This window comes from Saccopteryx bilineata, chromosome 3, assembly GCF_036850765.1.
Source record: "Saccopteryx bilineata isolate mSacBil1 chromosome 3, mSacBil1_pri_phased_curated, whole genome shotgun sequence".
NCBI lineage: Eukaryota > Metazoa > Chordata > Mammalia > Chiroptera > Emballonuridae > Saccopteryx > Saccopteryx bilineata.
The window spans coordinates 147,039,435-147,052,713 of record NC_089492.1 but is presented as its reverse complement, the minus strand read 5'-3'; the positions used below and the strand labels follow the sequence as shown (position 1 = coordinate 147,052,713).

General features: G+C 52.8%; 2 protein-coding genes across 4 annotated transcripts in view; both read right to left on the bottom strand.

The window, feature by feature from the left end:
• Positions 1–5,088, bottom strand: part of MERTK (MER proto-oncogene, tyrosine kinase) — a 128,212-nt gene extending 123,124 nt beyond the window's left edge. Inside the window, exon 1 of one of the 3 annotated variants that reach the window (XM_066267665.1) lies at positions 4,418–5,088. In XM_066267665.1, the coding sequence (XP_066123762.1) occupies positions 4,418–5,079 (662 nt within the window). In that variant the 5' untranslated portion in view covers positions 5,080–5,088. Of the gene's footprint in view, positions 1–676; positions 790–4,417 lie in introns of those variants that run through there. The other 2 variants (XM_066267666.1, XM_066267667.1) reach the window with 2 other exon arrangements.
• Positions 5,089–7,540: 2,452 nt separating this feature from the next.
• Positions 7,541–12,163, bottom strand: LOC136328823 (ral guanine nucleotide dissociation stimulator-like). Its single transcript, XM_066264814.1, has 6 exons — positions 11,954–12,163; positions 10,967–11,182; positions 10,532–10,635; positions 8,361–8,429; positions 7,885–7,953; positions 7,541–7,574 (listed from the first exon to the last, which is right to left on the bottom strand). Exons 1-4 carry the CDS (start codon positions 11,960–11,962, stop codon positions 8,402–8,404), a joined length of 357 nt encoding a protein of 118 aa, XP_066120911.1. The 5' UTR covers positions 11,963–12,163; the 3' UTR covers positions 7,541–7,574; positions 7,885–7,953; positions 8,361–8,401.
• Positions 12,164–13,279: the final 1,116 nt, after the last annotated feature.

Here is a 13,279-nt window from a genome sequence, read left to right as displayed (position 1 = left end):
CACAGGTTCACGGACACATATACACAGGCACATGCAAACCAGGCACAAGAACACCTTGCAGGTACATAGCAGGCACATGCACTCCAAGCACACAGACACCAAGCACATACACACCGGGTAATTGCACGCCAAGAACGAAGATTTCAAGCATGTGCAAACTGGCAGGTGCTCAGAGGCTGATTAAGAAACAAAGCCACATTTTCCATCTACTACAGCCAGAAGACTTCATTTGAAAAAAAACTGGTATTGGCTGGTAAAAACAAGAAGGCATAATTAGGATGTTTACACTCAAAAACCAAAACCAAAACCAAACCACACCCATGTTGGCACAGTTCAATGGGAGAGTTGAGCAGGAATTGGCCTTCATTCTTAACCTTCCAGAGAAGCACATGACAGGAAGCTATTCCTGGACCAAGTTAAGTCTGAATCCAGCAAGTGAACGTAAGGGGGCGGCTGGGCAAGGGCAGTCAGGGCAGGCCCTGTCCCATCCAGACAAGTGTGGGTCCGGATGCTACCAGGAAACAAAGTACTAAAGAGCACAGCCAGGACTCAAACTCAGGATGGACACCCCACCGCCCTGCCCCACAGGTTAAAAACAGAGGAGCTTGGCCCACAGTACCATCCTCACAGTTCAAGGTACAATTTAGGAAACAGTTTAGGGGGAGAAGAACCTTACCTTCCAATACCGTTTGTCCAGGAAAAACAACCCAAAATTTGAGCTCAGAACAATGGAGGAAACCATTGGTATTAAGAGCTAATATTCTGGAGCACTTACTACATGCCATTTCATTCTCCCCACAATTCTATGAATAACTGAGAATCCCACTGACCAGAGAGGAAACTGAGGCCAGCCACACAGGACAGGAGCGAGCTTTCTGGCTACCCAGACCTTGCGCCAAGCCCCTGGAAGCACTTTATTCCAGATGAACCACTTTTTTTCAGTTTTTATAATAATTAACCTCCTGCTGAGATGCATGCCAGCACAGCCCTGTGCTCTGGGACAATGGGAAAAGTTAAGCACTCAGGGCCACCACCTGAGCCTCTAAGCATCAGGAAAAACTGCCCTCCCCCAGCAAGGAGCAGCTAAATCTGTGTTTTCAACATTAAAAAGTCAGCTTTTGACTTTCTTTCCAGTTGAAAAAGTTAAGAGAATATAAAATAGGCTAACATTGCTATATTGGGGTTGATAGAATCCAAAATTATAACTTCTCTCAATGTTCTAACTTTGCTAGTAATGAAATCACTTTGACATCATGTGAAATGAGAGTTGATTTTTCTATTAAGCAAGACCCTCCGACCCCCTGCCCCTGAAAAAGAGCACAGGAGCTGCAGCGATTTTGTTTCTGGAAAAGTCCATAGGGAGAGAGACCAGGAGGAGCACATGTGAGGCTGCGGAGGCCTGGCCCTAATGTTATTCAGACAGTCACCCGCTGAGCACCTGAGATGGGCTCAGACTGTGCCATCCACCATCAAATGCTGAGAAGCCTCATTAGGAAATGTACAATGAAGAGAGAGAGAGAGGTATATGACTGGCTGGGGAGGGCGTGAGGAAAGGCTCCTTCAGGATATCTGAGCTGAAGGCCAAACCAGAAGGAGCAGCAGGCAGGGGAAAGATTCAGCCAGAGGGCACGTCCACAGCAGATGTGGCTGAAGCCCCATGAAATCAAAGAGGAACTTGCAGTGAGTCAACAGGAGTGAGAGGCCCTGTGACGCCTTTTAAACCTGGGGAGGAACGAAAAGCCACCTGAGGATTCTTAACAGGGAACAACACAGACTCATCCTCAAATCTCATTCTGGCTATTACGTGGGAAGTGGCCATTAGGCCTGTGTCCATTTGCAGGTGAGGGGACCAGTTTATCAAGGCCCTCCGCCACCTAGCAACAGGTTTCTAATTCGCAGGCATCAAAAGAGTCAGCCCTTTCAGAACCTACTCTGGTTGCTAACTCTCTGACCCTGCTCCTAAGATTATCTAGGTATTATTTATTAAAATATGACTGAAAAACATCATTATTGTTAATATAAAAAATCTTTGTTCCATTCAGCACTTTAAGAAAGCAGATCAGAATAACTTTCTAAAAATTAGTTGTGACATATGCCCAGCTTACTTCCAAAAAGCACTTGAGGCCATTTGTTTGTTTGTTTTGTTTTTAGAGAAAAAGAGAAAAACATCAATTTGTTGTTCCACTTACTTATGCATTCCATGGTTGATTCTTGTCTGTGCCCTGGCTGGGGATCAAAGCAGCAACCTTCCTGTATTGGGACAATACTCCAACCGAGTTATCCAGCCAGGAACAACATTTATGCCTGACCTGTGGTGCCGCAGTGAATGGAGCGTCAACCTGGATGGTGAGGTTACTGGCTCAAAACACCAGGCTGCCTGGTCAAGGCTATACCAGAAGCAATCATATGCGTTTATGCTTCTTTCCCTCTTTCTCTAAAAATCAATAAATAAAATCCTTAAAAAAAAGTTTTTTTTCAAGCCCAATTGTCGTAAAGGTTGAGTTTAGCTACACACATAGCCTTGTCATGGACTAGGTCTTCATCATGGATCAGGTCCTGGCAATACCTTCACTGTTACCCACTTTCATATTTCTTTCTCCTCTATCCTCTCTGAGTGCTCAAGAGCAGCACCCCTTTGCCTGTTTTTCCTGCTCACTAGCACCCCCAGCAGAGACTGAGAGCACAGGAAGGGTTACAATGTCCCTGGGTCAGCAGTTTAACTTCTGCCTGTCTGTGACTTTTGTGAGATGCTGCTGGGGGGGCGGGGGGGTTGTTGGGTAAATGTTAATTATCCATTCTCTACAGTGTGGAGTGTAGAGTCTACATACCCACCAATCCTTCATGTTCCCTCTCCTGTCTCAAAAGGAAACCACTTGGACTCACCATACGCACTATGAAAATCGAAAAATTGGAGAAATTTCTCATTTTCCCTGCTGGGTGAATTTTAGCACACCTTTTGATGATCAATTACAAAGTTTTTTTTTTACTTTAGAAAAAGAAAAACATGCTATATTTTAATATCTTATACCAAAAATATTGTTTCCATTAGTTTTCCTATACTTTTCACCACATTCACTACCTCCAAGGCTATTTATGGCCAGCCCTCATTAGTAAAAAAACAAATAAACAAAAACAGATTGGCAGATTATAAAAAATGGATTTGGCAGAAATGCTGAGGAATATTTGAGGGCTTGGGGGTGAAGAACAGGATTGTTTTAGTTCTCTGACTGGTTTTGGCTTTTGACGTTTGTTTCAAATTGCTGTGTTGCCCCAAATTACAATTTGCTTATATGTAATTTCATGAGCAAAAAGAGGCACTGCTTAAGACTTTTTCATTTGACCAACTGAGCTTCCAAAGGAAAACCTCAAAAGGAAAAGTTTTAAGTAAAATGCTTAACTGTAACTTGAACTTTGCAGGTATTTTTTTACAAACATCTTTTTAACTCGAATGGGTGAAAGCTCCTTAGCCATATTGAGGGTCAAAAAACCACACTCTGGATGGAAATAGTTTAGCCAAGGACAAAGCCTGGGATGTGTTTATTTTAGCATACCTTTCCCCACCCCCACCCCTTTCTTTGTCTTTTTGGTAAAGCCTGGTTAAGTTTCTCCCTGCTTCCAGGAGAAGCGGATAGGCAATAGGACTTCTAATCTGTGTATGCCTCCTTAGCAAAACAGCTATGGGTGCAGAACCGGCCCACTGACCGGCGGGCGCTCGTCCATCCAGCGTCTACATGGGAATGCTTGTGTGCACCCCGGGCAAAGCTGCGATAAACCTAGGCACTGTCCAAGCACCGAAGATCCTGTCCGAAAATAACAGGAGTATGGGATGAGGCCCCTTTCTCCTGGCCTTGCACGACCGCCAAAAGGTGTCCCGCAGAGGGGCGCTAGTACTGCTCACGAGGGCCGGGTGGGAGCAGAGACGCCACTCCCTGGCTCCGGCCTTGGTTCAACCACCCTAACTCTGGCAACCTACACGTCTGCTCGCGCCGGTCCCTCCGGAGATGGGTGTGCGGCCTCCAGATCGCCCGCCAGAACGGGTCCAGCCGCGCAGAGGGGTCCAGGGAAGTTTTCCACGCACTCCCGCTTAGACCTACAACCATTCGGCCGAAATCTTGGGGACTCAAAGAGCGCCCGCGAGCGCGACTTCCTGACCGCAGAGTTGGGGCCCTTGGTGACCCCCGCCCACTTCACGGGACACACCTACACCGCCAGTCCCGGCGCCCTGACCCCGGGTTGTGTGCGCCCTGCGCTCTGCTCCCCTTACGACTGGTGGCAAAGGCTAGGGAGCAGAGGGTGCTGTAAAGCTGCCCAGCAGCGGTCCGCACCCCCTCCCGCCCCCCCCCCCCCCCAGACAAACACACACGGCGACTGCTGATGCTCCCGCCCCCTCTCCAAATCCCTGGTCCCGCGGACTCACTCCCTCTCCGAAGTCCGGAGACGGAAAACCACGGCAGAGGCGGCGGCGGCGGCGGCGGCGGCGGCAGCGGCAGCGGCAGCAGCAGCAGCAGCGGCAGCAGCAGCAGCAGCATCAGCAGCAGCAGCGGAGCCCGCACCATCCCGGGGCCGCGGGCCTGGAAATCTTTCCCGACCGGCGGGCGGCGCCGCCAGCGGAGCTACACAGCCCGGCTCTCGGGCAGACCGAGCGCGGAATGCAGCTGGGAGGCGCGGAACACTGGAAGGGGCGGACCCGGGGAAAAAAGGGGACCTGCGGGCGGAGAGCCGAGAGGAAGGGAGGGAGTAAGAGAGGGGCGGGAATGGAGGCCGACAGCTGGGAGGCGCGGCCAAGGCGGGGAGGAGAAAGGGGCCAGTCTCTCGCCAACCCCGCGGAGCGTCCAGGGCACCGGCCAAAGGTGCAGTGCCCCCCCAGCCTGAGAAAGCGAGTGACCCGTGTTCGCCCGGGAGACAGAGCTGGACGCTTGTGTGGAAAAAGAACATCAATGAAAAGTGCAAAGCGGGAGTGTAAAAGAGTAGGTAGGTCCTGACTTCACGTTTTATATCTTGTGGTTTGACACTTGGATGCAAATCTGCCACCTTACAAACTCTTTGGGTAGTCCACTGCGCTTCTAGTACTTGGCCCATAGGAGGCGCGCAATACATAGCTGTTAAAGGAGCAAGTGAAGGAGTTCCCCAAATTCCAAAGGAACTTGATAAAAAGATTCAAAACTCATACATACAAAATTTAAAATATGTGTATTCTTTTTTAGGAAAGGAGAGAAGATAGTGAGGCCCACTCCGACATGCACCCCAACAGGGATCCATCTGGCAACCCGCATCTGGGGCTGATGCTCTACCTAGTACCCAGCTATTTTTAGCACCTGAGGCTGATGTGCTCCAATCGAGCTATCTCCCTGGGCTGCGGTGGGAACCCTTGAACCAATGAAGCCACTGACTGTGAGAAGGAGAGAGAGAGAGGAGAGGCAGAGGGAAGGGGTGAGAAACAGATGGTCATTTCTCCTGTGTGCCCTGACCGGAAATTAAACCCAGACGTCCATACCCTGGCCGTTGCTCTATCCACAGAGCGCTCATCCAGCCAGCGTCTACATCAGAATGCCTGTGTGCACCCCTGGCAAAGCTGGAATAAACCTAGACACTGTCCAAGCACAGAAGATCGTGTCCAACAATAACAGGAGTACAGGATGAGCCCCCTTTCTCCGCCAGGGCCATGTTTCACGTACAGCTTGAGATGCGCACAAGCATTGAAGACACTTGCCTTGGAAATGCCCCTAACAGCTGCGGCCTCTACTATGTTTTGAATGAAGAACTTCTTAATGGCCTTGTCCTTAAGCTGGTGCAAAGAATAGGCTGCACGTGGCCACAGCCTTTTTTGGCATGACAGTTGTTCCTTCTCTCCTTGGTCATCTTGGAAGTGGGGACCCGAGGGAGCTAGTTCTACCATTACTATCTTTCTAGTTTCTCATCATTTAAACAAGCATTAAAGGTATTCCTACTCTTTCTGTGGAAATGTATGCATACCCAGCAAAAGTATGGTATTTATTTTGCTACTCTTAATATTTTGAAGATTCTTAGTTTAATAAACTCTTACCTAAAAGCTAAGAGTTTCCATGAGGACAATTTTGTAACCAAGCATGTTTTCCATGAGGATAAAGTTCATAAAAATGCAAGGGCCGTCAATGAGATTATTTGAAGAATCTTTTCCAACATACGATTACCTAAGATGGTTTGAGTGTTGGTGGTAGACACACAATGCAATACACAGTTCATGTACTATAGAAATGTACTCTTGAAATCTATATGGACTTGTTAACCAATAACACCCCAATAAACTGAATTTCAAGAAATTTCCCTGTTTTCTTTCTGTTCATGTCTATGATGTTTTTGACATATGCAGTCTTAAATCCTTTTAAATAAAATGGAACATTTTTCCTTCTTAATGTCTCCTATTATTTTGTACATAGAAACATATATCATGAGGTTTGATATTCACTGATATTTTTCAGCTTTTTATAGTTGTGTTGTTTTACTGGAAAGACTGGTGAAATTCAAATAAGTTCTATAGTTTGTTTAATAGTATTGTCCTAGGGTTAATTTATTGGTTCAATGACTATGTTATCACTCTCAGTGATATTACATTAAATGTCTGGGGTAAAAAGGTACATGGGAGCATTCTATATTAATTTGCCATGCTCTTTTCTCTGTAAAAAATTATTGGTAAATAAATACTTTAAATATCTAAAATGTAAATATTAAATAAAAATAAATAGGTAAGTTTAAAGAAAAAAGAATCATTTGCAATTGTGCTTTCAATCTTCTGATGACTTCTTTTCTTCTCAGAATGAAGCTCAAAGCCCTTTAGAGTTCTTGGCCTGGAGTGTTCTGCTGCCGGCTAGGACCGAGGCTCCAGCCGGCAGGACAGGATGTAACTACAGGACAGAATGACACCCGTGACCACCCACCCAGGAGGCACAGCTCAGGTGTCCCTCCCAGTGGCAGGTGCCCCAGGACTTGTTACACAACAAGGTGTGGGGCTGGCCAGGGAACCATGGACACAGGTTTTCTGGACTGGTCAACAGGGGGAGTCCACCCCTGCTCACGCCCAGCTCCTGCTGGGCCTCACCTCTCAGTCTCGCTGAGCTGCTCCTGGGCTTGGAACCAGACCCCGAATTGCTCCTTGGGCTCGAATTTGTATTTTTCGGCCACCTCCTGCCGTAGGACTATCTCCTCCAGGACATTTTGTTCCTGGGGTGGGAGGGAACCAGAGAGGATACAGTTATGGCCTGAGTGGGGGTCGGGAGTGGGTAGGGGATTTATCCTGGGACTTGGCACACATGGGCACCCTCCTATCCCCCTAGTTCCATCCAAGCCCTACCTGTGCTCAGAGATGAGCATCCTCAGCGCTTCCTCCAGGAAATTATCCTGATGCTGTCCCCTCCCGTTTGCCACCAGTTTGAGGGGCCTCCCACTCTGTTACCCAACTCTCCCAATAAGTGTAAGAGGCTGGGGATGGAGCCCAGGAGAGTACTGGCCAGGGGGTCTCTGACTTCCCTCCCCTCCCTGCCTGCAGGAAGGGCCCCAGCTCTCACCTCCTTCTCTATTTCCAAGCTGACGTGAGTCCCCTGGAAGACAGACGAAGACAGATGGCCAAATTCCATCAGCAGGAGCGCCCTGGTCATGACTAGCCTCCATGCCACCCCTTCTTGTGTTGCACTCCCACCAGGTTCCAGGAGGGGGCGGGAATACAGAAAGACAGGACCTGGACCCAGGCCAGGCTCTGGGCTCCAGAGGGTGTGGGGACATAAACCCTTATAATGGACACAACACCGCAGCACCCAGGGCGGCTGTGCTGGGAACTCAGGGCTCAGTATAGGGGCTATCTCTCCCCAAATGCCAATGCTGATGACCCCAGCCCAGGCCCAGGTCACCAACCTTCACACAATCCATGGCAGTGCCCAGCTTATCCAGGTCAGACAAAAACGTGCCAAGGAAGGGGACACACTAGGCCAAATAGGTGAGGGTGGGATGAGCCCCTGCTCCAGTTGCCCCCGCAGACCTTCCCTGAAAGCCTCCCCCCCTCAGCCTCCTGGCCCACCCCTGGGTTCCCACATGGAGCAGCCCAGGACCCTTGACCCTGCCCTCAATTGTCCTTGCCCTCACTCTCCAAGGACTCCACAGAATCACCTCCCAGGGCCTACTCTATGCAAATGACAGGGTCTGTGGTCCTGGGCCCAGCCCCACCTCCTTATCCATCCTGCCCCAGGCCTTCCAGGCCCTCCTCTTGGTCACTTCCAATAAAGGGCTTTAGGTTCTGTGGGAACAGGAGGTGGGCCTGCAGGAGGGAGGAGCCTCCAGCTGGGAGCCCTCCCCCCCCTCCCCCGCCCCCGCAGGCAGACAGGCTCGCTCACCTTTTTTGGCAGCTTCCTCTGAGCTCCCCTGAGTCTCAGGATCAGAGTGGCAAGCCTGGAGGGCTGCTCCTGCCAGGGTCCAGGACAGGGTCACTGAGGGTGTACTCCCCTCACCCCATTTCCCAACACCAGCCCTGACCTCAGACCCCGGACATCTGACCCAGCCAGCTGACACCAGTGCCACTCTGACTCCAGCATGCACTCATACTGAAACACTCCCAGCTCCAACACTCACTCGGCCTGGGACCCTAGGCCTGGGCCCTGGCCTCCCCAACCCGTTTCCTCCTCTGGAAAGTGAGAGGCTGCCACCTAGCTCACAGGTTCTCGTGAGGACTCAGTGTCCCATTACTGTCATCATTGTCCTCGCCCTCACTGTCCAGGTGGAACAGGGAAGAAAGCCCTGCAGTCTTTTCCTCCCTGAACCTCATGATCACTCTGTGAGGTCGGCAGCATAGGATGGTCATTCCTCCATTTCCCACAGGAGGAGACAGAAGCCATCAAGGGACAGTGACTGGCGCAGGGCCCGCAGAGGAGAGGCCACCGGCCCCTTCCAGCCAGAGGGGCAGAGGCTCAGTCCCATGTGACCTCACCTCACTCCCAGCCCCACCGACCAGAGCCTTGTCCTCTGGGCTCTCTGGTTGTGGCCAGGCGCCCATCTGGGCCAAACCGTGGATGGACAGATGTCTTAGGAGTCTGACTGAGCATCTGCTGCTCACCCTACCCCACTGGGGTCTCTGCCCACCAGTTTGGACCCCGGGCCATGCCAAGCCTTCACCTCCCCAAGGAATGCCTCAGGACCTTCCCCTGCCCAGCAGTCTTTCTTCACCCACTCAGGGACGGGACCCCCAAGGTGCCCCATCTGACTGTCCGGGTGGGAGGTGACAGGATCCTTGGTCTCCATGTTGATGTGAAGCTTCTGAGGTCTGTTCAGGGAGGACCTACTAACAATGCATATTCCCTGGATACCTCTCAGAAGCCACCTGGGGCGTGTTATTGCCCACTGGGCCAGGTGAGAATTCTGACTGGGACTGACGCAGAGAGGGCAAGAAGGGCAGTGGGAAGTCACAGGCCGCACACTCTCTGTCTCTGGGCCAGCAACTGGGGCCTGAGGCCAAGCAGTCTTTTTGTTCACCTGGCCCGCGGGAATCCCCCACAGTGCCCAACCCTGGGCAAGCAGGGGGCCCAGCCCTTGGAGGTGTGGTGAAGACAGAAGGAGCCACAGGGGCCTGGCTTCCTGAGGACAGGCTGGCTGCTTTAGGGAAGAAAAGTACCCCGCCCACCCCACCCACCCAGCAGCCTGGAAGAAGCTAAGTGCCAGTGGGAGGGCCCAGCTTGGGAGCCAGAGACCCACTCAGCCTGCCGGCTGTGCTCCCCGACCTGGGACAGCTCAGCCACCACCGCTTCACGCCACGACCAGGGCCTCCTGCCCGTCGAACTGCCTCCCACCTGCCCACAGACCAAACAGATCCCTCTACCTGTTAATCGGGACAGACAGGGTGAAAATTCTCAGAGAATCCTCAAGTAACAAACTATCAAAGCCACATCCTGCAAGTCCCCCGTCCCTCCCACCCTCCTCTCTTTCCAGACCTCCAGCCTCTGCTCTACCTCTATGAGCAGTCCCCTGATCCCTAAGCGGTCTTCTTCCTTACACAGCTTTTGCATTGTATAGCTGTTCCTCCTGGGGGGGGGGGGGGGTTGAGGGAAAGACAGTTAGGAATACTGCGTGCGGGAAGGCAGTGTTTAAGGGTAAATTCCTTTTGGCAGTCTAATGTTTCAAACCGCAGAGGTGAGGGTTTTCACTGGGTTCCTCTGAGAGGAATGTCTCCGTGGGACTGGGCGGGCTCTGATGTTGGACACCTGGGCCTCCATTCCCATCTCATGGGGAAGCTCTGTTTTGACCAGTTTGGGGTTCACTGGGCACAGGGTTCTGGTGCTATAGACACTTGAAGATCTTCAGTTTGGCTCAGTGCAGTCTCCGACATTTTAGGAAACTGATTTCTGCAGCAGAACTGGAACCCTGAGGTCCCAGGGAGGCTGAGCGACCCCACCCACCACCCAGTCCTTGTCCCCAGAGCTGGCTGCTCCCCAGTAGGTGCCAGCTGTTGCGGGGACACTGGGAGACATATGGGGGTTCCTCACCCCCATCCTCCTATGGGGAGAGGCCTACTCACCTGGAAACCTTCTTCCACGTCTTCTGTAGACGATGGACGGACGTGCTCCGCAGGGCTGAGAGAATGGCGTGGAGGGAGGAGAAGTTCCTGAGGGCTCTGCACTCCTGGGGGAGGGGAGATAAGCTGGGAGGGAGCTCTCGCTTCCGTCCCCCCTCAGTTGACACACCGCCTGCTGGGTGGACGGATGCTCAGGGTGGGCTCATTTCAGACCCAAAGACCAACACTCACAGACAGGAGGATTTTAGCTCAACCAAAGGGCAAAGCCAGTAGGAACTGAAATTCCCACGAATGGGACCTGTGGGTCAAGGTCAGCATGCCCCTGGCAGAAAGGACCGGGCGCTCAGAGCTCAGACTTCAGCCCTGGGCACTGGGGAAGCAGCAGCGGCGTTGCTCAAGGCTCCAGATGGGGTCTCCGCTGGGCCACCCACCACATACCTTGGCCACCTTAATCCAGTGCTCCACCACTTTGGCCCTGTCCCGGGCCTTCATGCTTGGGTCCCCAAGGCAGGTGGTGATCACACAGGTGACCACACAATTAAAATGTTTAACAGTGGCGCACACAGTGGATGTCAGGTGCTCCTTGCCAGGCTTGTTCCTCTGGGACCACATAGATGCCCGGCACTGGTGGGGCACTACCTTCTTGAACAGCTCCTGGGGAGAAAGGGGAGTGTCACCCAACCCTGCCACACCCCAGCTCACTGTCCCCAGTCCCCTGCAGGGGCCACTGGTCAACACTGAAGCTCAGGAAGCTGAGGAAGAGGCCTGAGCCTTGGAGTGCCTGGGATTTATTTTCTGTTCACCAAGGGCACCAGCACTGTGTGACCCAGGTCACAAGACAGGTTGGAAAGAAACAGGAGTGTCTTCCCCCAGCCCATCTTCACTAGCTCCAAGCTCCAGGATGCAGCTTCAGTCTGCTCATCCCAAGGGCCCACCCTCCAGCATCCCGATGGCTCCTCTGGTCTGAATCCCCAGTCAGTTCACACTCCCCTGTGGTGGCTACAACCACAGGCTTTGTCTGTCTCCCTTGTAGTTAAGTGTGGTACACATCAGGTGCCTAATAAGTGCCGAGGCTGTTGAGTCTCCTGGCAGATGGCTGGGAGACCCATGGACCTGGCTGCACACAGTGAGCTCCCCTCCCCACCCAGCAGAACAGGACCCACCCCCAGCTTCCTGTGTGATCTGCCTCCTCTCATCTGCTCAGCCCCTCTGCACCCATGGATCCTGTGAATGTCCACTTCCACTGTCCGCAGGTGAACAGTGGAGGCGTGGGGGTGGAGAAAGTTGCCCAGGACCCATGGGTGGTGAGTGGTGGAGCTGCGATTTGTTTCCAGATCGTAGGAGACTGCATCAGAACAAGGTGGCTCGGCAGCAGACTGCAGAGGGAGGCCTGTCCCGCCCCACCCTGAGAGCCCAGGTGCTCACCACGTCCATCGCTGTCAGTTGCTCTGCCACCAGTCTTGGAGGGAAGGTCAGGATGTCACACTTCTCCTCCCTTAGCTGCTCAGTGGTCACAGCACAGCGGTCTTCTGGTGCTGGGGATGGAGCTGGCTCTATTGTTAGAACTGGGATCAGAGCTTCTGGTCCCGAAGGCCCCAGCTGGAGAGCTGGCCCGGGGGCTGAAGATGAGGTCAGTGCGTGCTCCAGATCTGGAGGGGGTGGTAGAAGTGACACTGACTTCAGCCCTAGCACAGCTGGACCAGGCTCTAGCCTTGGAGCAGGCCCTTCCTCTGGCTCTGTGTTCTGGAACTCTGGAGGTGATTCTGGAGCAGGGTAAAGAGACAGGTTCATACACACACTTGACTTTCCCGTGCTTTTCTAGAGACAGGAAAGATGCCCTTACCTTTAGGGGAGCTCGCCCATGAGCCCGCCGCATTGCCCTCCTCCACCCCACCCCACCATCTTCCCAGACTGCAGTCCCCTCACCTTCCAGCTCTGCCTTCGAGGGCTCTAGATGTTCCAGCTCTATGCAAAGAATTCGGACATGGCCCTCACGCTGTGAGACAGGGCAGATGACCTCCACGAAGGCCTGCTTCACCTGGAACCAGGGTGCAAGCAGGGGCTGGCCAAAATGTTGTAGCTGGTCCGGCCAGGTTCCCATCACAGAAGCAATGGCCCTGGGGGGAGGCAGGTGGGCAGCAGAGTCAGATACCTGGTCTGTCCTTCCACACTGCTCTCCCATGCACCCTTCCTTGGAACCGGGCCCTTCTGTAAGCCTGTGGTGGCCTCTCCAGGGGACAGCCCAGTGCCACCCCAACCCTGTGGCTGTCCTGGGAGCAGCAGGCCTACTGATCCCACAGGTTTAACACAGAGTCTGTGTGAGTAGTCTCTTTCTCCCACTGCCAGTTCTGAAGGTCCAGTACACTGCCCACCCCAGCCCTCTCTGCATGTGGGCATCGGGACTGAGGATTGAGACAGCTGTGAGCAGGCTGCTCACCTCAGTTCTGTTCTGAGCCTGGCGAGGGTGGTCAGGTGATGGATGTGGAGGAACTGGCAGAGCGGGATGGGTCTGTGGTGGGCATGGGACTTTAGGGGACAACTCATCCTAGCCTCCCCTCTGGTTCTGGGGGCCTTGGCCTCATTCACAATTCCCTTTGACCCTTGTCTTCCTGGAGTGGCAGCTACCAGACCTCAGTCCTCCCTTGGGAATCAGCAGGTGTGTAAGATCACCGTTCTGCCAGGCACACCCCCCTCCCAGTCCTCGCTCTGTTGTCACAGGAGGCCTCCTTCTGGACCCAAGGACCACTCACT